The sequence below is a fragment of the Artemia sp. Qi Xiang Cuo genome, chromosome 1, assembly GCF_049724085.1.
Source record: "Artemia sp. Qi Xiang Cuo chromosome 1, ASM4972408v1, whole genome shotgun sequence".
NCBI lineage: Eukaryota > Metazoa > Arthropoda > Branchiopoda > Anostraca > Artemiidae > Artemia > Artemia sp. Qi Xiang Cuo.
Window position 1 is genome coordinate 6,432,151 of NC_142794.1, and position 21,885 is coordinate 6,454,035.

Consider the following 21,885-nt stretch of genomic DNA (forward strand, 5'->3'; position numbering starts at 1 on the left):
ACCAGGTACCCCCCCCCCCCCCTAAAATTCAGCCTATGGGTGCCCATGCATCTAAGTGCAACATATTTATAAAGTGAAAGTATTACCATCAAGTTCATTATTTGATGCTCTTTCCAAATATCATAGTTGCTTATATAACAATGCACCCCACCCTAATGGTCACAATATAGCTGTGAATAACATTTTTCTCGTGAAGCGTCGTATGCTTCTTTGTTAGCAGAAATTAAATTTAAAAAAACTTTTTTTTCAATTGAAAGTAAGGAGCAACATTACGACTTTAAACGAACAGAAATTCTTACTTATACGAGGGGGGTTGACCCCTCTTTAATACACTCTTTACGCTAAAGTTTTTTATTGTTTTAAAAAATAGAGTTGTGTGAAAGAGTCAAACTTTAGCGTAAAGAGCGATGTGTTGAGGAGGGGACAGTCCCTTTAATATACGGAATAATTTCTGCTTGTTTTAGGTTTTAATGTCGCTCCTTACTTTCAGTTAAAAAAAGCTTGTTTTTTTTATTTAGTTTCTGAATGTTTTTAATTAATGCAGCTTTTGATTTTGGCTCACCGTATATGAATAATTAAAACGAAATTTGCATATTAATTTTACTTTCTTTTTTGGTGAAATGGCTTTCTCAAAAGTTACATATACGAACTTCTATATTCATATGTTTTTAATACGTATATTAGGGGGTTCGCCCCCTAGGCAATACCTCGCTCTTTACGCTAAAGTTCGAATTTTGTTCCAATTCTTTAAAAATGGCCCCTTAATCACAAAGGCCGTTAATTAGAATAAATAGCTCTTATGAAAGTACTAAAAAGGCTTTAGCGTAAAGAGCGAGGTATTGACTAGGGGGCGTATCCACTCACATACGTAATAGTTTCTGTTCGTTTTAAGTTTTGATGTTGCTCCTTACTTTCAGTAGAAAAACTTGTTTTTTTATTTAATTTCTGATTTTTTTTTAATAATGCTAGGAAATCCGCCCCCTTCATAGCAATGTCCCTCCCCCCCCCTATGAAAACTTCCTCCATTGAAAGATCCTCCCACTTAACCTCTGACCCTCCCCCACCCCCTCTACTACCAGAAAAAATACCCCCTGAAAACGCCTGTATACATTCCAATAACCAATATGTAAGCATAGGGCAAAGTTCATAACTTGCAGCCCTTCCCCCCGGGACTGTGGGGGATTAAGTCATCCTCAAAGACATAATCATTGTACTTTTCGACCATGCTGAACACAGTGGCTATCTTAAAATTTTGATCGGGTGACTTTGGGAAAAAAATGAGCGTAGGAGGGGGTCTAGTTGCCCTCCATTTTTTGGTCACTTAAAAAGGGCACTAGAACTTTTGATTTCCGTTTGAATGAGCCCTCCCACGATATTCTAGGAGCACTAGGTCGATACGATCACCCCTGGGAAAAAAAACAAATACACACGCATCCGTGATCTTTCTTCTGGCAAAAAATACAAAATTCCACATTGTGCAGATAGGAGCTTGAAACCTCTACAATAGGGTTCTCTGATACGCTGGATCTGATGGTGTGATTTTCATTAAGGTTCTATGACTTTTAGAGGTTGTTTTTTCCTTTTTTCGAAAATCAAGCAAATTTTCTCAGGCAAGTAACTTTTGATGAGTAGGACTAAACTTGATAAAACTTATGTATTTGAAATCAGCAGATAAATCTTATTCTTTTGATGTATCTGTTGGTATCCAAATTAAGTTTTTTACGTCACCACGTCCGTTACCACGTTATCACGTTCGTTACCACGAACTGTTTGATAATTTTATGTGAGTAGTTAAAAACGCATCAGTTTTAAAATGCGTAAAATCAAGTTAAAAAAAAATAATTTATTGATGTCATTCATTCATATCTATTAACCGAGGGAGCAATGACATTCACTAATCACGTACTCGTGGTGGCGTGTGCTAAGCATTGCGGAAGTGTGTCATGAGTGGGGGAACCTTCGGGTTCTGATATGTACAACTGGGGGTGGAAAGTGGGCTCCCTTCGCTAATAACATTAATACTACTCTAGGGGATTTTAACTATTGATTTTTTACTTTGCATTTTGCTAATTTCAATGTTTCGGTTTTTACTGTCTGTGTTTGCAAGGATGTGACAGGCTGGTTTAATATTAAAAGTTATACCTTTTGAACCAGCAGTTCTGAATAAAGGATTATAAATGCTTTCTGGGCGTAGTATTATGCGAAAAAACTTGACCTAGTCCAATTGAACTAACGTGCTAAGGGATTGCGCTCATAAAATTCATCCCTTGTTTCCCGTAAACTACGGACAAATATTCAATTTTACTTTTATATAAAATTCAATATTGTTGGTCAACATTTTGAATTATTACTGTTCAGGAAACTGAAAAATTTGTAGGCAATAGTACTTCTCTTGGTTTTGCCCGGAAGTTAAAAGAAATTGAAGTTAAATGGGTGTCGTTCAAATGTTCATGATGTGTTGAAATCGTTAGTTCGGCGATCGGTGACCTTTGGCGAAATCTTTATTCGTGAAATTTGCACTTGATGCATGGTGAACCAATGGCAAACACTCTCAGCAGAAAAAAGAAAAGCAATTGTAGCATATACTACCATGAGGATTAAAGCAATGCACCATGCCCCTCCCCCCTTGAAAAGGTGTTCTTGAAAGTCTAAGGTCGATCTCCTACCAGTGAGGCAAAACAAGGTATACTTACGAAGATTATAACTTTGGAAACTATTTTCAAAGGGAAAAGATCCCTCCCCTGTTTTGCCTTTAATCAAATTCTGCATGCACCTGCAAATGTTAAACAGTCTAATATCAATTTCTTTTTTCCGCAAATGCTACCTTTAACCAAAAAGAAATATATTCTCAATATTTTACTTTCTACCGACCAAAAAAGTCTAACTTGGGCCTCGAACCAGTGATCCCGAAATTGGAAACCTAATGCTCGACCATCCGAATAGCCGTAAAAATCATTGATTGTAAAGCCTTTGATAGATTGGTATATAGAAATGAACGTGTTTTCTTCGTTGCTACAGACACTTTTCAACGAAGTGAGATTGTACTGGTTTATTTTTACTTGAAAATACAATGTTTTTGGCTAATATTGTTTTAATCGTAACTGCTCAGGAAATTGAAAAATCACATCATCTTTTATTTCTTTTTCTGTATGTGTTTGTAAAAGTAGGCATTGGATTTTTTTTCTTTTTTTTTCTTTTTTTTACAGCTAAAAAGTTTGAAGTACGGAAGAAAAAAGAATAGCTGTTTGATGTAAATCTAAATATAAATCATCCTGATTAATTAATGATGAAACTCTTTCATATTTCCACTGGTACACAGGAAAAAAGGACTCATTTTTTAAATTCAAATTGAAGGAAAAATATCAGTAAAAAGAGAAAATAAATAAATATAACTGAAAACCTCATTTTCTTTTTACTTAGTTTTAAGCCCTTGTTTACCTTTCAAGTTTTCCTTGTTGGAAGTAAAAGGGAGCAGTTTTAGGGATAAATTTAGAGCCTCGTATTCAGTACCTACATTTACACCCAAAATTAATTCTAGATCGAAAGGAAGTTGAAGACATGATAGAAGTTGAGGTGCTGATGAAGAAAGAAATAAAACAGAAAATCACTCCTCCTCTTACTGAATCAAGCTCATCATTTCAACAATCTCTACCCCTACTGGAAGATCCTTTTGATATTGACTACATACCCTCACCAAAGAAAAAGCCAATCAAACCAAAGAAGAAATCGCCACAAACTTTGATTAAAGAAATGGAAGAAATAGAGTTATTTGACAATGAATCCAAGATTATAGGCAAGATTATGACTGCACTTAAAGAGAACAATGATGATGATTTTAGCGAGTATTTTGTGCAACTTGATAGTGCTATTGTTGATTTACAGGTTGATGGTGAGCAAATAACAAAGGAGAATGTGCTAAGCAGAAGAAGGGGGGCTGAAGGCTTAACACTATTGCATAATGCAGCTATTTATGGGAGGAGACAACCTTTGTGGTAAGTTAAGTAATTGAAACTCCTTTTTCAAAGGAGGAGCTGCTACGTAGGAGAAAGGGAGATGAATGTTGTACATGTATCACATAATGAAGCTATTTATGGGAGGAGACAACCTTTGTGGTAAGTTAAGTAATTGAAACTCCTTTTTCAAAGGAGGAGCTGCTACGTAGGAGAAAGGGAGATGAATGTTGTACATGTATCACATAATGAAGCTATTTATGGGAGGAGACAACCTTTGTGGTAAGTTAAGTAATTGAAACTCCTTTTTCAAAGGAGGAGCTGCTACGTAGGAGAAAGGGAGATGAATGTTGTACATGTATCACATAATGAAGCTATTTATGGGAGGAGACAACCTTTGTGGTAAGTTAAGTAATTGAAACTCCTTTTTCAAAGGAGGAGCTGCTACGTAGGAGAAAGGGAGATGAATGTTGTACATGTATCACATAATGAAGCTATTTATGGGAGGAGACAACCTTTGTGGTAAGTTAAGTAATTGAAACTCCTTTTTCAAAGGAGGAGCTGCTACGTAGGAGAAAGGGAGATGAATGTTGTACATGTATCACATAATGAAGCTATTTATGGGAGGAGACAACCTTTGTGGTAAGTTAAGTAATTGAAACTCCTTTTTCAAAGGAGGAGCTGCTACGTAGGAGAAAGGGAGATGAATGTTGTACATGTATCACATAATGAAGCTATTTATGGGAGGAGACAACCTTTGTGGTAAGTTAAGTAATTGAAACTCCTTTTTCAAAGGAGGAGCTGCTACGTAGGAGAAAGGGAGATGAATGTTGTACATGTATCACATAATGAAGCTATTTATGGGAGGAGACAACCTTTGTGGTAAGTTAAGTAATTGAAACTCCTTTTTCAAAGGAGGAGCTGCTACGTAGGAGAAAGGAGATGAATGTTGTACATGTATCACATAATGAAGCTATTTATGGGAGGAGACAACCTTTGTGGTAAGTTAAGTAATTGAAACTCCTTTTTCAAAGGAGGAGCTGCTACGTAGGAGAAAGGGAGATGAATGTTGTACATGTATCACATAATGAAGCTATTTATGGGAGGAGACAACCTTTGTGGTAAGTTAAGTAATTGAAACTCCTTTTTCAAAGGAGGAGCTGCTACGTAGGAGAAAGGGAGATGAATGTTGTACATGTATCACATAATGAAGCTATTTATGGGAGGAGACAACCTTTGTGGTAAGTTAAGTAATTGAAACTCCTTTTTCAAAGGAGGAGCTGCTACGTAGGAGAAAGGGAGATGAATGTTGTACATGTATCACATAATGAAGCTATTTATGGGAGGAGACAACCTTTGTGGTAAGTTAAGTAATTGAAACTCCTTTTTCAAAGGAGGAGCTGCTACGTAGGAGAAAGGGAGATGAATGTTGTACATGTATCACATAATGAAGCTATTTATGGGAGGAGACAACCTTTGTGGTAAGTTAAGTAATTGATACTCCTTTTTCAAAGGAGGAGCTGCTACGTAGGAGAAAGGGAGATGAATGTTGTACATGTATCACATAATGAAGCTATTTATGGGAGGAGACAACCTTTGTGGTAAGTTAAGTAATTGAAACTCCTTTTTCAAAGGAGGAGCTGCTACGTAGGAGAAAGGGAGATGAATGTTGTAATTGTATCACATAATGAAGCTATACATGAGGAACACGCTTTCCTCATTTAGCCTTATTTTTGATGTTTAATCATTTAACCTGTTTTGATTTTTATACCTTTCCTCGCTTTCTCCATTGGGCAGTTAATAAATAGGAGAAAGAGGATAAAGCCTGTACACTTTTGTGTGTTGCAAATAATTTCTGAGACCACACTGGCTAATCATGATAAAACATAAAATCGCGAAAAAGGAAGAAAACGAGGACAATCAACAGCCAGTGAAAAAATTGAAAAATTATGCAAATATTTCGGTCAAGACCTCCGCTTGACCGTCCTCAGTGCAGAATAAAACTGATAAAATATAAAAACCAAACCTTAAAATAAAAACACGAAACTAGAATTGGACGACCCTTTCTTAGTAACGGTGAAATTGGGTCGTTCACTTTTAGTTTCGTGTTTTTATTTTAAGGTTTGGTTTTTATATTTTATCAGTTTTATTCTGCACTAAGAACGGTCAAGCGGAGGTCTTGACCGAAATATTTGCATAATTTTTCAATTTTTTCACTGGCTGTTAATTGTACTCGTTTTCTTCCTTTTACGCGATTTTATGTTTTATTGTATGTTGCAGCTTCGTATGGGAGAAGACAACCTTTGTCGAAGTTTAATTAATTAACTTCCGGTCTTTTTCATTATAATATTTGAGATTAGCCCTAAAATATGGGAAACTTCATATGTTATCTAGGTTTATTTTTGTTCAAAGATTTGCAAGTTGGGACATGACTTTCAAACAAAATGGAAATTATTAACGAGTAAGTCATTATTCAGAATTGTCTTAAAAAGGGGGATGAGGGCTCATTCGATGGTATATTAAATGTTGCAGTGCCTTTAGGAACTAAAATTGGTCACAGGTACCATACACGGTTAGGCCTTGGATGTCCTGCATTTACACATGGGATCAAATTTTAATCAGGAACACGGAAAGGATTAAATTATTTACTGTGTGGTTGATACTAGCCGTGCAGCCCAAGGGGCAATGAGCCCAAATTAAGCAAATTTCCTAGGTACTTTTTAAGAATCCGGTAAACACGCGAGAAGTGAAGTTTCGTTAATGCTAATGAAATAAAACAAAATAGGAGGAAAATATAATAGTTCAGAAACAAATTTGGGCTATATATTTGCACATTTGGGTGGGTGGGGGGGGTTAAAGCATAGCATATATTAAATCCGTAACCTAACCTAGGTACCTTTTTTCGCCCGTTCAACCCCAAAAAACTAAAGTTTAAACATTTATCACGGAGTGAGCAATACCTCACAAGGCAGCAAAAAGGCTGTTTTTCATATAGCATCTTTGAGATTTCGATGCGGTCTTTCTCGTGTGTGTACCAGATTCTTAATAAGTACCATTTCCTATTTAAGACAGGAGGTTCATAGATACACTTTAATTGAAAGGTGGGTACATTAAATCTTGTCGAAATGGGAGTAAAATAGGAATTTTTAAGCTGTGTGATTTGAGGGCCGAAAGCCAGGGTGTTGGACCTTTATCCATGCCAATAATATTCGTATATTTATGGATGATGCACCTCTTTCGACTATTTTCATTTTAATCGAAAGGTTGCATTTTAATTGAAATGATTGCATTTTAATTCAATCTGTATCATTTGAGGGCCCAATGGAGGCTTTTGGCCATGTGTCTGTGCCATCAATATTCACACCTTTATAAATGTCTTACCTCTTCCGACTCTGCTCACTTCATGCTCAGTCGGGGATTAATTATAGAATGGCTCAAACGATTAAACGTTAATCATTAAAAGTCATGAAGATCAAAGTGTGGCAGTGCGAAATCAAAACAAATTAAGTACATTTTTCACAAAGCAGTGCTGGATTTTAGCCAAAGCTGGTATTTAGGGGCTTCTGAGGTGGCTGATTACGCTGATACCGATTACACTGATCATAAGTGCCGAAGTCAAAGCAATTTCAATAGAGAAAATAAGATTTAAGAGGAGATGACTTTAAAAATTTTCAAAAACGATTGGTCAAATGATTTTCAACTATAATTCAATACTTAAAAAACTTGACAGAGAGATTATTAGGAAACCAGTTTGTATTTGCAGGCAAATTTGACTGCATGGAAATCAAACTTAAAAACAAATTGTGACGGAAGATTTGTCCATTCTAAAACATCGTCACCTACAATATATGATGAGAATGGGGGCTAAGTTTCGTTGTTGATACGAGATAAGCTAATCATATATTAATAAGGGATTAAAGAATGATATAAGTTTATTTATTGATAAATGGTGCAAGAAGGAGAAAATTATTAAGAATAGATTTCAGTATAGGAAAAACTTGACTTTGACTAGTGTACGAAATAGCATGTATAGAATTGATCCAACAAATTCTGAGAAAAATTCAATATTTTATAATACCAATATGAAACAAGCAATTGCTAATATACAGAATGAATTTGTAATTGTACCAGTTGATAAATCTTGCAATAATATTGCCATAATTTGTCAGAAACTCTACTGTGATATTTTATCAAAAGAGTTAAAAACAACAAATACATACGAAAAGGCTCATATAGAGGAGAATAGTTTAATTGAAAATATAGAAGAAAGATTTTTGAAAAAATTCAATATCAAAATAAATGATAATGATAAACAGTTTCCTTTCTTATTGGATTTTTCTATTTTATTGGACAATAAAATTTCAGAAAAAAATCCACCAAAACCACGTTTTATTGCTGGGGCAGCAAGGTGTCCAACCAGAATTGCAGCTACTGACCTATCTTTAATTTTAGGAGAAATTAGAAATAAATTTAAAGAAAAATGCTCAGGAATTATAAATTTTTCTAACTTTAACACATATTTGAATTTCAAAAACTTGCTACAAGTGATAAATTCTTTGGCTTATATTTCAGCTAAAAGATTCGATTCACATGTCTTTACTACTCTGTATAGAAATTTGTCAATTAGTTTAGTTTTCGAAGAATTTGAAATGGTCATAATGAAATCTTTTATTTTTTCTAATATCAGATTTTTGAAAATTAATACTTTTAATAAAAAAGCCCGATGGACGAATTTCTTTAGAAGTACTATTAATTCAAGATGGTATAGCTTGGATATGGTGTCTGATTTATTGGAATTTGTTCTATTTAATACTTTTATAAGATTTAATGGTAGTTTATATAAACAAACTGTTGGCATTCCTATGGGTGGGAATGCAAGTCCATTCATAGCGGACTTGTTTTTAAGTCAATTAGAATACGAATATATGATAAATAAAAATAGCCCAAGCAATGTAAAATATAACCTTTCAAATAATAAAACATACCTGGACGATCTCTTAGTAATAAATTGTGCAGAGTTTATTGAGACTTCAAAAACTATTTATCCACAAGAGTTAATTCTGGAGCCTAGCTGTGGGACAGGACATTCTGACCATTTCTTAGATTTAAATATTAATATTTCAGATAATAATAAATTAGTTTTTAAAATATATAATAAAAGGGATGATTTCAATTTTTAAGTAACTAATTTTCCATTTCTTGAAAGCTATATACATTCAAATATTACTTATTCAGCTTATTATTCCCAATTATTTATGTATACAAATATTTGCAGTAATTACACAGATTTTAAAAATAGATGTTAAAAGCTTAGCCAAAAAATGATCTTAAGAGGTTTTTCTGCCAAAAAAATTAGTTGGCAATTTAAAAAGTTTATGAACTTTTTTTGAAAAAGTTTATGAAAAATTTAAAAAGTAAGTATCATGAACTTTTAGGTAAATATACAAAAAAATTTAAAGAAATGCTGAATGATATTTTAATATAATTTCTCTGTCGCTTTTCTTTTTTGGAATTTTGAATTTGTACGTTGTTTTCAAATAGCTCGAAGAACTTTAAATCTGTAATTGGCTCTGGATACCAATAAAACATTTGTTTTATAACTCACATCTGGACCAGTCTTTATTTGTTCCAGAATGGTCTTTGCTCAGTGACCTCTGGGATTTCAGTAAGGAAACAATGAAACTCATTTTGTATGTAATTTGAATAGTTTTACTAGTTTGCATGTATTTCACAAGTTTTACCTAACATAGGGATACCATAAAGATCTTATGGTAGAGGCTCCACTGTGCCGGGTAAAGAAAGTAAAGCCTCGAAACCCGTTAAGGCAGGTGGTATTTTATCTGTGAGCCCTAATGAAAGGTACAGCTTGGAAATATTTCGCTAGATTTAAGGTGCTTTTGCTTGTAAATTTACAACGACTTACATTTATTGATGACGACTTTGCATAGATTTGGACATTTCTATTTGGTTGATGGTTCGGTTATACTGTTGGGTCCTAGGTAGTTGGATAGATGTGTAAGGTCAAAACCTCGTTCAAGTGCATATTTGTCGCAATTGCTGGATTAGGGTGACAGTCTTTTTTTTTTTCTTGCCAACTAATTACCTCGAAAACATAATTAAAAACGTTAAACGCTAGTTTTTAAACGTTTGCAAAGTCATCTACCTGCTCATACATCTGTGTACCTGGACTATGAGTGATTTAAATCTGTAAATATTGTATATTAGCCAATAATAATAATAATAATTTTATTTCAACCCTTCATACAAATACAATGTAAATGCTCGAAGGAGTTATAAAAACGAAGGAAAAAATAACGAAAAAATGAGCCTGTTGGCCATCAGACATAAAAAAAAACTGTTTATATTCTTTTGTGAGGACAATCCCCCACATAAAAAGAACTTTTTATATTCTTTTGTGAGGACAGTACCCTCCCCCTTCAAAAAAATAACTTGACAGTTTCAACACGATTCATTAGGGTATTCAGGGTAAACTTCGCAAAATTCCGCATCAAATTCATTACTTTTTAATTAAATCAACTGATTGTATATAATCTCTATAATTAGTGATTGGCTGGGAATTTCGGCAACTTACCAACTATGCGAAGTAAGAGTCAATTCTCCAGAACACTAGATCATTGAGTTGATGTCTTTTCGCTATGGTGAGGCGAGCAATCTAATTATTTGTGTAGGAAGCTGGCAGGAAGGATAATCTGATTGAAATTTAACTATTCAAACTACTGAACCAGAATTCAATATTATTTGATTAAGTAAGCGATTTCCATATATAAATAATGTATATTCTGTTCTCCAGCACATTAGATTGTTTGGTTGATTTGTCAGGATTGCCGGGCAAGCACATTATTTATTTATCTGCAGGAGAGATAGACTCAATACAGTTTAACTTTTCAAAATATTATTTTAATATTTTGCACTGACTGTACTGGCATAAAGCTGGATGGTTCTTATGGAGCTCAGAGAACACCAGGCTGAGATTACCTCTTCCTCTCTCTCTCTCCCTCTGTGTCCCTCCCCCTCCGAGAATCTAAGAAAATAGTTATGCGTGTTCTCTGACTTCTTCCCCCGCTAGATGGCGAACTTGGCTACGCCACTGTCCTATTTGGCTGATTTTCATGCATAGAACTGAAATGTTATGCTTGACCTATAAAAAAAGAGCTTCTATATATTACATTTTAGAGCATCCAGTATGTCATTTATGGGAGAGTTACCACCGTTGCCCCTTTATGAAAAGTAGATTAAATGGGGTTATGTAAATATGGGGCTATGTTTTAGTTTTTAATTGCTTTCCTTATTACAGGTATTTGCTAGAGTCTGGTTCAGATCCTGCAATTTTGGATTATCGAGGGAGAACAGCATATTCTGTTTCTGCTGATAAGGAGACTAGAAATACTTTTAGGAGATTCTATGGAGTGTACCCAGAGAAATATGACTATGCAAAAGTATCCTTCTCTCTCTCTCTTCTCCCTCCCTCCGTCTCTCTCTCTCTCTCTTTCTTTTCTCCCCTCCTTAATCTACCTATCACTCTCCAGCCGAAATTTCAAGTAAAAGAAACAAAAATGTATTAATCTCTAATTTCGGTCGATGATTTTAAAACTGGCTCTGTGCCTTTTTTCGCCCAAACCTTCAATTTAGCAAAATTAACAACTCCATTAAATTTATGGCAAGAAAAAACTTTTCTGCCCTGTAGCCCTTTCGTACGCATGAAAGCAACCTAACGATTGTAAGTGTAACTTCAAGATCGTCCTTGGGACCCATCTTGCCCTTTTTCGTATTAAAATGTTTGTGTGATACGGCCAACTTTTTCAGACAATCAATGAATTTTTTTGTGTCACTGACCTATGTTGGGTGCATAGGTGTATTTAGACGGTGTTGACACAACGTTGCTAACAGGGCTCCTAATAAAGGGTTGAAAGTAAAATCAGGTGTGACATTGGTACTAGCAGTCACCGGTTTGTGCCAAGAAAAAAATCTGATTATTTCTGTCCTCCCTCTTCAAACTTGTAACAAATGTTTGTTACAAACTGTAACAAACAAACACTCACACTAGAGCATAGTAGTGCACACTAGAGCACACAGATCACAGTAGAGCATAGCTGCTCTACTTGAAAGTTGCCTAAAGAAAAAAAGGATTGAAAGTAAAATCAGGTAAAATCAGCTTTTGGCAATCAGGAAAAGAAGTTGAGTCAGGCTAATGAATCTTTCAGAGATGTTTCCACAGCCTAGGATATTCCATGGGAAGGTCTTCAAAAATATTTACCTCTACCTTTTCCTTCTCTGAAGGGCACTGACCTTTAATGAACCTGGATAAATTTTAATGGATTTTAACGAAAAAAAATATGAAAATCAAGTAACAGGGCTCCTAAAAAAGGATTGAAAGTAAAATCAGGTGTGACATTGGTACTAGCAATCACCGGTTTGCGCCTAGAAAAAATGTGATTATTTCTGTCTCATATATATATATATATATATATATATATATATATATATATATATATATATATATATATATATATATATATATATATATATATATATATATATATATATATATATATATATATATATATATATATATATATATATATATATATATATATATATATATATATATATATATATATATATATATATATATATATATATATATATATATATATATATATATATATATATATATATATATATATATATATATATATATATATATATATATATATATATATATATATATATATATATACATACATATATATATATATATATATATATATATATATATATATATATATATATATATATATATATATATATATATATATATATATATATATATATATATATATATATATATATATATATATATATATATATATATATATATATATATATATATATATATATATATATATATATATATATATATATATATATATATATATATATATATAATATAAATAAACCGGGACTCTAAACATCCCATAAAAATACTATAAACAGCCTTGTTGTACTTTTAAATACGTTTAAATGGAAAAGGATCAGCCACCAAAAATTTGTAGGCGGAACCCTCGAGAGCCGTTTAGAAACGAAAAAACGACAGGCAGTATAATATAAATAAACCAGGACTCTAAACATCCCATAAAGTACTATAAACAACCTTGTTGCACATTTAAATAAAGTTTAAATGGTTATCTAAATGGAAAAGGATCAGTCATTATTAAATTTCTAGGCGGAGCCTTCGAGAGCCGTTTAGAACAAAATAGCTATCTAAAAATTCTTATCAAATGCCTATCGTAGAAGGGCAGCTAAAAAGGGTGAAGGAGGGGGACTTATTGCCCTCAAGTCATTTTTGACTCTTAAAAAGAGCACTAGAACTTTCAATTTTCAATGCAATTAGCCCCTTGCAAAGTTTTTACAGTAACTTCCATATGAAGCCATATGGAAAGTCTTGTATTTTTCAATTTTTGTTTTTCGCAAGCAATTCGTTAATTGATGTAAATACTCTATATGCAATATGTTCTATATGTTCTATATGTCCAATATGTTCTATATACTCTGTATGTTCTATATGCAACACCAATGCAGGCAGGAAAATTTGTGCCGCAATACTGTGACTACTGAGTTACGCACTTGAAAGTGTCTTAGCTAAAGGAAAGTGTTTTTTAATATTCCTTACGAAATATTATAATCTTATATGAAAGATTGGCCAAAATTCTTATGTGTGGCAAGGGGGGGGGGTCTATGTTTGAGCCCTTCTCTTTCCCACCTAAAATATGAGCAGTGACATAAAATAGCGCATATTAAAAAACGGCATTCAGTAGTTAAAAAAGATATAAAATTGGTTTTCCAATTGCTACCTTTTCCCCCCTTCTTTGGAATCTAAATTGCTCTACATATTATTCCGCTTCGCTCGGTAGATCTTCCTCGAAAATCCTATTAGCTGAATTATAAGTGAAATTATTAATTATTTCCCATATGAATTCAAGTAATAATTAAAACAGTCAAAACTAGTTTATACGAGTATATTGGTCAATTAATTGGATTAATTTTCCTTGGGAAATCCTTTTTGAGATTTCTGCTAGTTTTAGAAGTTATCTACTATAGAAAAAGAGAGTTTACTTTTTAAAATCTTGTTAATCAAAGACTTTTTTTAGAGGCATAAAATTTCATACAAAAGAACTAATTAGTTTTTTGTGTTATTTCTTCTGTCTCAAAATGTGCCATGGCAATATCACAGTAAAGGCGTAAACACAGCACGGGGTAAAAAAAGACGGGGTTATCCCGTCTTGCTTAAGAAATAATGTGATCCGGTTAACAAAAAATATAATGTCAAAAAAATAACACAATGAAATTAAAGCACATTCTTTAACACGGAAGCGTAGTACAGTAATTTTTTGTCTGTTAAAAGACATAACGCCTTTTTTGGTGAATACATTTTTAATCAACATTGCTGATCAACAATCAGAGAACAGATTAACTCATCAACAATTATGAATCAACAATAATTGTCGTGAGAACGTAAACTTTGTTATTACCGCAAATTAACGACAGTATTTTCAAAATAAACTGAATGTTTTTTACTATTGTCAATTAAGTCCGAATTTACTGCTTTTTCTCACTTATTCACTTGCTTTGAAATTTCTCGCTTAAATTTGACCGACAAGTTTTACAAACAGCGATTTAAATCGCAGGTCGTTTTCATCCACAATATTGATCACCAAAACCTTTGTTGGTCGCTAGAACACGATTGTTGATGAGCACGACGCCAGAAAAGGCCTACGATTAACCTTCAAGTTTGGCTGCGTCACTCATATTTAGAATATCATGGAATAGGATTTTACAAACAGAATTAATAAAATAAAAAAATAAGTCTTTTGAAACGAAAGTAAAGACCGACGTTAAAACATAAAACAAAAAGAGATTACGTTTGAGGTGACAGTTGCTACCCTAAGCCTCCTAATATTTGGGCTGGAGTTTAGCGTAATCAATACTGAGGGTATAATAAGTATAAGCTATATACGAAAAATCTAATGTAAACAACGAGAAGCTTAGCCCTCTAATGGCAATCAATAGCAATAGTATAATTTATGTTCGCTTTAAGTTTTATTGTCTTTTTGTATTTTTATTTGAATTTTTTTAAATTTAGTATTTATTTATATGATAGGTATTTATTCAATATCTGCATTTAGAAGCCACATCATGGCCTGGCCTTCGCTGTTCCTTGAATATTGTTTAGCTGTTAGACTGTTGTTTCATGATGCTGGACAATCGTGTTTTTTTATTTTGTATTTTGTATTTTTTTTTTTTTTTGTATACCTTTTTTTTTATTCTGCTTCATTTATTTGCTTCACAGGCGCTAATTCCCTCTCCGCTGACTGATGAAGCCGAGCAAGCAAAGGCTGCCAAGCTTGCTGAAAAGAGGCGGCTTCAGAAAATAGCAAGAAAAGAAAAAGAAAAGGAAATGAAAAAGAAGCTAGAAGAAAGAAAGATAAAAGATGCGGAAAAAGATGCAGAGGAAGAAGAGAAAAGAAGGTTTTTAAGTTTGAGTGATCGTGAAAAGGTATGTAGCAATCGTTATATATGTATCTATGAATATGACTGCCAAAAAAAAAATCAAACTTTAATAATAGATAAGATTGTATTTATCATTACCTAACTATAGATCTATGGTCCACAGGGGTGGATCTATATCAAAACCTTGGGGGAGGCTCAAAGTAACAAGGGTGCCAATGAGCAAAATCTGGGGGGGGGTAATGTGACATAGGTGCCAATAATTGACCAAATTAACAAATTTATTCTAAAAAGAAAAGTGAAAAAAAGAAGGAAAAACACGGCGCCAGAAAAAATCTTGGCCCCCCTCCCCCTGGATCCGCCGGTGATGGCCTAACGCTAATCAAGAACTAGGTTTTGTTTGAAATTTCAGACATTAATCTCTAAACAACTTAGGACATTTCTTCACTTGAGTGTGCCGCGGCAGTAATTTCTTCTAACTTTGGCCTTGGCCAAAATGGCGCGGGGAGGGTATAATACTTCCGTTATTAACGCAAGCAGATTCGGTGGTCTTACAGGTAATTCGTTGAACACTTCCAGGTAGAAGTTTCTTGAATTGTGTCTTCAAAGTACTCTTAAGAGGGTGAGCATGCATAAAGCTTTGAAATAAAATATTGGAGCAAACTCCCAAATTCATTTAGAGTTTCTGTGAAATAATGCATAGAGCATGATGAATAGAATAATATTATGAAACTCATCAAATAGCTTTAAAGATACCCGAAGTTTCATCTTGGCTGCTTTATTTCATTTGCAATGCTATGAGCTTATTCCAATTATCGCAAATTATATTTAAGATATCGGTTTTCTACATAAACACAAAGGATTGCGACTATCCACCGAGAGAAACCAGAACTGCGAATCCAACATTTTTATGCAATAAATACAAATAAAGGATTATAACGTATGTAATACGTTATAATAAATACGTTAAAAAAAAGTACGATAAAAACGTATGTAATATAAACGAAATAATTATACTATATTACAAGACGTGAAAAATGTAAGGATTTTCTCTCATAAAAGGAAATTTAGTTTCCTTGGCCCCAATCTTTGCCAGAATGCCTATCATCTCTTCGCAGGATCTCTGTGAATATTTAAACTTGCAAGACCATTCAACTGAGTCTCTGACTCAGTCTCTGACTTCCTTCGGTATGTTTTCACTCTTCTTAACGTGGAAAAACTCCACGTTAGCTCCACTTTAAATTCCACGTTAAACTCCACTTTAGCCGTGTTGGTAGAAACTGGCAAAAAAGCAAAAATCTTCAGTAGTAATTGTACATTGAGGAAAAAGCTACTGTTGCATCCATTTAGGGCGTCGAGTACATTTTTTTGGAATGTTTTGGAATTTTGGAATGTTTTGGAATTTTTTTTTAGGAATTCTTTGGGATTGTTCCATAGTACTTGAGCTTGAACCAACTCTAATCTGGAAGCTGTTGTGCCAAAGCTCCAATTCTGCTGTTAAACTGCTCCATCCGATCCTGAGTAAATCAGTTTGATAAAACTCAACAAGCTTTTGAAACGTTTTAAATCTTCTAAAGAAAGGGGTTTACCAGTTGATAAAAGCTTTCAAGACCGCATAGTATGTCTTTATGTTTGGTAAACCTATTTTTGAGACTGTTGGCTTGGCAGTCTAACCAAAGAAAAAGAAGAATTTGGCAATGAGACTCTTCGACCGTTTCTATCTGTGAATTTAATTTTTCCGATTGCTGTGCCCTTTTGATTATCCTAGGAAGAGTTATTTTTGAGTCTATGTTTTCTGCCATTGATTCACAACGATGAAGAATCAGTTTAAACTCTGTTCCTAAATAGTCTTTTACTTTGATAAGAATAGGCTCTACATCTCCTACACCAGCTAAATCAACATCTGTTTTTTGGAGTTTCTCACTCAAAGGCGGGGTAAAACCTTAGAGCTTTTCTGAGGAAAATAAAGCCACTATAAATTCTGGCTGCTGTATGGCCTTAAGGAGAATAAATGCACTAGTTGAGGCATCCCTTTCTTCCCACTGTGAATATGCTTCGAGTACTACGGCTGATGGGTATAATAGCTGGACCATTTTCATTATGGCCCCATGCTTCTGTACCCATCGGGTTGGATTTATTTGCTATAGCTTGGATCGTTGAGATTCTAGTGCAATCCCGCCAATTTTCAGCTGCAGCACTGTTTGGCATTTTGGGGTGTTGAAAAATCCCAAATCCCAAAATTTTCGGACTGTACTTCTTGTCCAGCCCTTCGTCTACTGGCGTCTTTGTCTAAACTCTCAGATTTCTTGATGCGGTTAAGGCCTTCTATCTGGGCTCTCCTGTTTACTGGCCTTCAACTTTTTTTAGCACATAATCCAACTCTCTGGTATACCACCCCCTCTAGAATTTCTTTTGAATGTAGGGTTCTAACATTTTCAGTTTTCTTTTTACTCGTCGTTGTGACTTGAATGGATCTTCCCGATTTTTACTCACTATTTTTGTAACTGATAACTTGGGGGGGCTTAGAAAACTGGGGATCTTGGTCGGTAATCTTCACTAGAGTTCTAAATAAGTGGGTATCAGGTGTAGTTTTCCCTTTTACTAGCACAGAAGTAATTGAACTTTCTTTTGAAACCCCCATTAGTTTATAATTCTCTATATTGAGATATTTCGTTCAGAAAAAACTACACGACTGACAAAAAGGTGACTGTCCTGAACCAGCACAGGTCTACCACTGTTTTTTTTGTTTTGTTTTTTTTTTTTAAAAATGGCGTCCCCAGGTAATGTCCCTGATGACTGTTTTTTATTTATCGTAACAAGTCGATTCAATTTTGCCTCCGTCTCAAGTAATTCCCCTCCTATCGAGAGATTTAGGCATTGTTGCTCGTGTAGGTATTTCAGTCATGCATTTTTTTTCTGATTCTCAGTCAACGGAACAATACTTTTGACAGTCTCATGCAGTATTAAAATTCATTCCAAGTAAAGTTCAACTTGGTGATAACGTCTACCTGTCTTTTAGACGTTAACCGACATCGAATCGACGTAATATCTAACCCGATATAAAAAAAAAAGGTTTTAATTATTCATGTACGGTGAGCCAAAATCAAAACCTCCATTAATTCAAAAATGTTCGAAAATTAAATATAAAAAAACAAGTTTATTTAATGGAAAGTAAGGAGCAACATTAAAACTTAAAACGAGCAGAAATTATTCCATATATGAAAGGGGCTGTCCCCTCCTCAACGCCTCGCTTTTTACGCTAAAGTTAGACTGTTTCTCACAACTCTATTTTTTTTTTAAATAAAAACTTTAGCGTTAAGAGCGAGGCGTTGAGGAGGGGACAGCCCCTTTCATATACGGAATAATTTCTTTTCATTTTAAGTTTTAATGTTGCTCCTTACTTTCAGTTAAAAAATTTGTTTTTTTTAATTTAATTTAGCCTAACATCTAGCAAATCCTCCTCCCTCTTTTGGAGCTCCAGGACCAAACCTGACCATTCTCATCACTGCAACTCGCAATATTTTAATCTTGGTTTGCAGACTTATCTTCCTATTCTCAGTGCAAATTTTGTGCCATTTATTAGGCCATAATTGCCTCGAGGGGCACCACTCCCCAAGGTCACCCTACAGTGCTGTTAGCAGTCACGGTTTTGGTTAGGAAAACTCGTTAAAGGTCAACCCTGACGCCACTATGAGGCGACACATGCAGGATTTCCCTGTCAGGGATAGATATGAAGGAGCTTATGACGGAGCGGAGACCCCAAATCTTCTCATAGCACTGGAACAGCAATCTCATTATGATACAAATAATAAAAAACGTTAAAACCTTTTTTTTTATATCGGGTTAGATATTACGTCGATTCGATGTCGGTTAACGTCTAACAGACAGGTAGACGTTATCACCAAGTGGAACTTTACTTAGACTGAAATTTAATACTGCAAGTTAAAATTTAATACTACCGCTACCGCTACGAGTAACAGGTTTTTTTAACTGAAAGGAAGGAGCAACATTAAAACTATAAACGAACAGAAATTATTCCGTATATGAAGGAGGCTTTCCCCTCCTCAACATCTCGACCCTTAAACTAAAGTTATACTATTTCTCACAACTCTATTCTTTAAAAGAATAAAAAACTTTAGTTTAAAGAGACAAGTGTTAAGGACAGGACAGTCCCTTTTATATAAGGACCAATTTATGTTCGTTTCAAGCTTTAATGTTGCTCCTTACTTTCAGTTAAAAAAAACTTGTTTTTTTATTTAATTTTTGAACGTTTTTGAATTAATGGAGGTTTTGATTTTGGCGCACTGTCCATGAATAATTAAAAAAATTCATATTAATTTTACTTTGATTTGGTTAAATGGCTTTCTCGAAAGTTGTTTAATTTTATTTACGAACATTTTTATTAGTAATAAATATACGTAACTTACAAATTAACTTACTTAACGAACTTCTATATCCATATATTTTTAAAACGTATATTAGGGGGTTCGCTCCCTAGTCAATACCTCGCTCTTTACGCAAAAGTTCGAATTTTGTTCCAATTCTTTAAAAATGACCCCTTAATCACAAAGGCTGTTAATTAGAATAAATAGCTCTTATGAAAATACTGAAAAATCTTTGGCTTAAAGAGGGAGGTATTGACTAGGGGGCGAACCCAATCATATACTTAATAATTTCTTTTCGTTTTAAGTTTTGATATTGCTCCTTAATTTCAGTTGAAAAACTTGTTTTTTTTTATCTAATTTCTGATCGTTTTTTTAATAATGCTGGGAAATAGGGTGCCCCCTTCATAGCAATGTCCCTTCCCCCATGAAAACTTCCTCCATGGAAAGATCCTCCCACACTAACCCCCGACCCCCCCCCCCCCCGCTACCCGAAAAAATTCCCCCTTGAAAATGTCTGTATACTTCCCAATAACCAATACTATATGTAAACATTGGGTAAAGTTCATAACTTTCAGCCCTCCCTCCCCAGGAACTTTGGGGGATTGAGTCAGCCTAAATATATTTATTACATTTTCGACCATGCTGAAAAAATGGCTATCTCAAAATTTTGATCGGGTGACTTTGAGAAAAAAGTGAGCGTGGGAGGGGGCCTAGTTGCCCTCCATTTTTTTGGTCACTTAAAAAGGGCACTAGAACTTCTAATTTCCGTTCGAGTGAGCCCTCCCACGACATTCTAGGATCACTAGGTCGATACGATCCCCCCTGGGGGAAAAAAAACAAACACGCATCCGTGATCTTTCTTCTGGCAAAAAATAGAAAATTCCACATTTTTGCAGACAGGAGCTTGAAACCTATACGGTAGGGTTCTCTGATACGCTAAATCTGATGATGTGATTTTCATTAAGTTCTATAGCTTTTAGGGGGGTCTTTCCCCTTTTTTTTGAAAATCAGTTAAATTTTCTCAGGCGCGTAACTTTTGATGGGTAGGACTAAACTTGATGAAACTTATATATTTAAAATCAGTATTAAAATCTGATTCTTTTGATGTATCTATTGGTATCAAAATTCCGTTGTTTAGAGTTTCGGTTACTATTGAGCCGGGTCGCTCCTTACTTACAGTTCGTTACCACGAACTGCTTGATTCGTTACCACGAACTGTTTGATTCCAATGGTGTATTAAATTTTTCTCTAATCTGAGGGAAAAGTAAATTTTGGCATTTATTCTCCAAATAACTTTCAATCTGCTAATGATTTTCCCTTCCTTAATGTTTCCTTAATGTTCCCTTGGTAGGTTCCAAATAAGAACTAAAGTCTCCTTCAGACTTTGGAGAAATTTTTTCTAAGATTATTTTCAGTTCCAAATTTTTCAAAAATAAATGTCCAACAAATATCCAAACCGTTCAAGGCTAAAATTTATAGGCTAAAACTTAAAACTAATGTAAAAACCTCAATTTTAAACTCTAAAAGTATTGAAACCACCGCTGGTCCTGAGTGTCGATGGCCAGGGGAGATCTCGAAAGCGGGGTCAATCTCCACTAGCTACTACCGCTACTCGTTACCCCTCAATAATTTCAGAAACTCAGGGTATGAAAACACTGCTGTTACCAGTATTGAAGGTATGATGCCCGACTTGGTGGCCTATCAGAGAGAGGTGAAAGATTAAGATAGGTATTATTGATGGGAAGTTAAATCTGGACAAGAATTTCCCTTTAATATCCAATAAGGAAAATCCTCAGACTTGTTTTGACTTGAGAATGTCACAAAATAACGGAGTATGGAGTAGAAGTTTGGAGTTCCGGAAGTCGGAGGTAGATTAGTGAGATTGCAATTAAAGTATTGTAGAAGGATTAAGTGAGAGGTTTAATCAGAGGCGCCAATTGAGGGGGCACTGCCCCCTCCCCCTCCTAGAGTCTGAAAATTACCGCGAAGTCGCCATTACCCCCTGTTTTAGGTATGTTTGCTCA

At 34.4% G+C, this 21,885-nt stretch overlaps 1 protein-coding gene across 1 annotated transcript in view; it reads left to right on the top strand.

Moving 5' to 3' along the window:
* The window catches only part of LOC148955963 (tRNA endonuclease ANKZF1-like), a 74,808-nt gene that overhangs the window by 47,742 nt on the left and 5,181 nt on the right, over positions 1-21,885 (top strand). Inside the window, exons 7-9 of the mRNA XM_089088010.1 lie at positions 3,539-3,992; positions 11,266-11,407; positions 15,319-15,525. Of these exons, the coding sequence (XP_088944136.1) occupies positions 3,539-3,992; positions 11,266-11,407; positions 15,319-15,525 (803 nt within the window). The remainder of the gene's footprint in view (positions 1-3,538; positions 3,993-11,265; positions 11,408-15,318; positions 15,526-21,885) is intronic.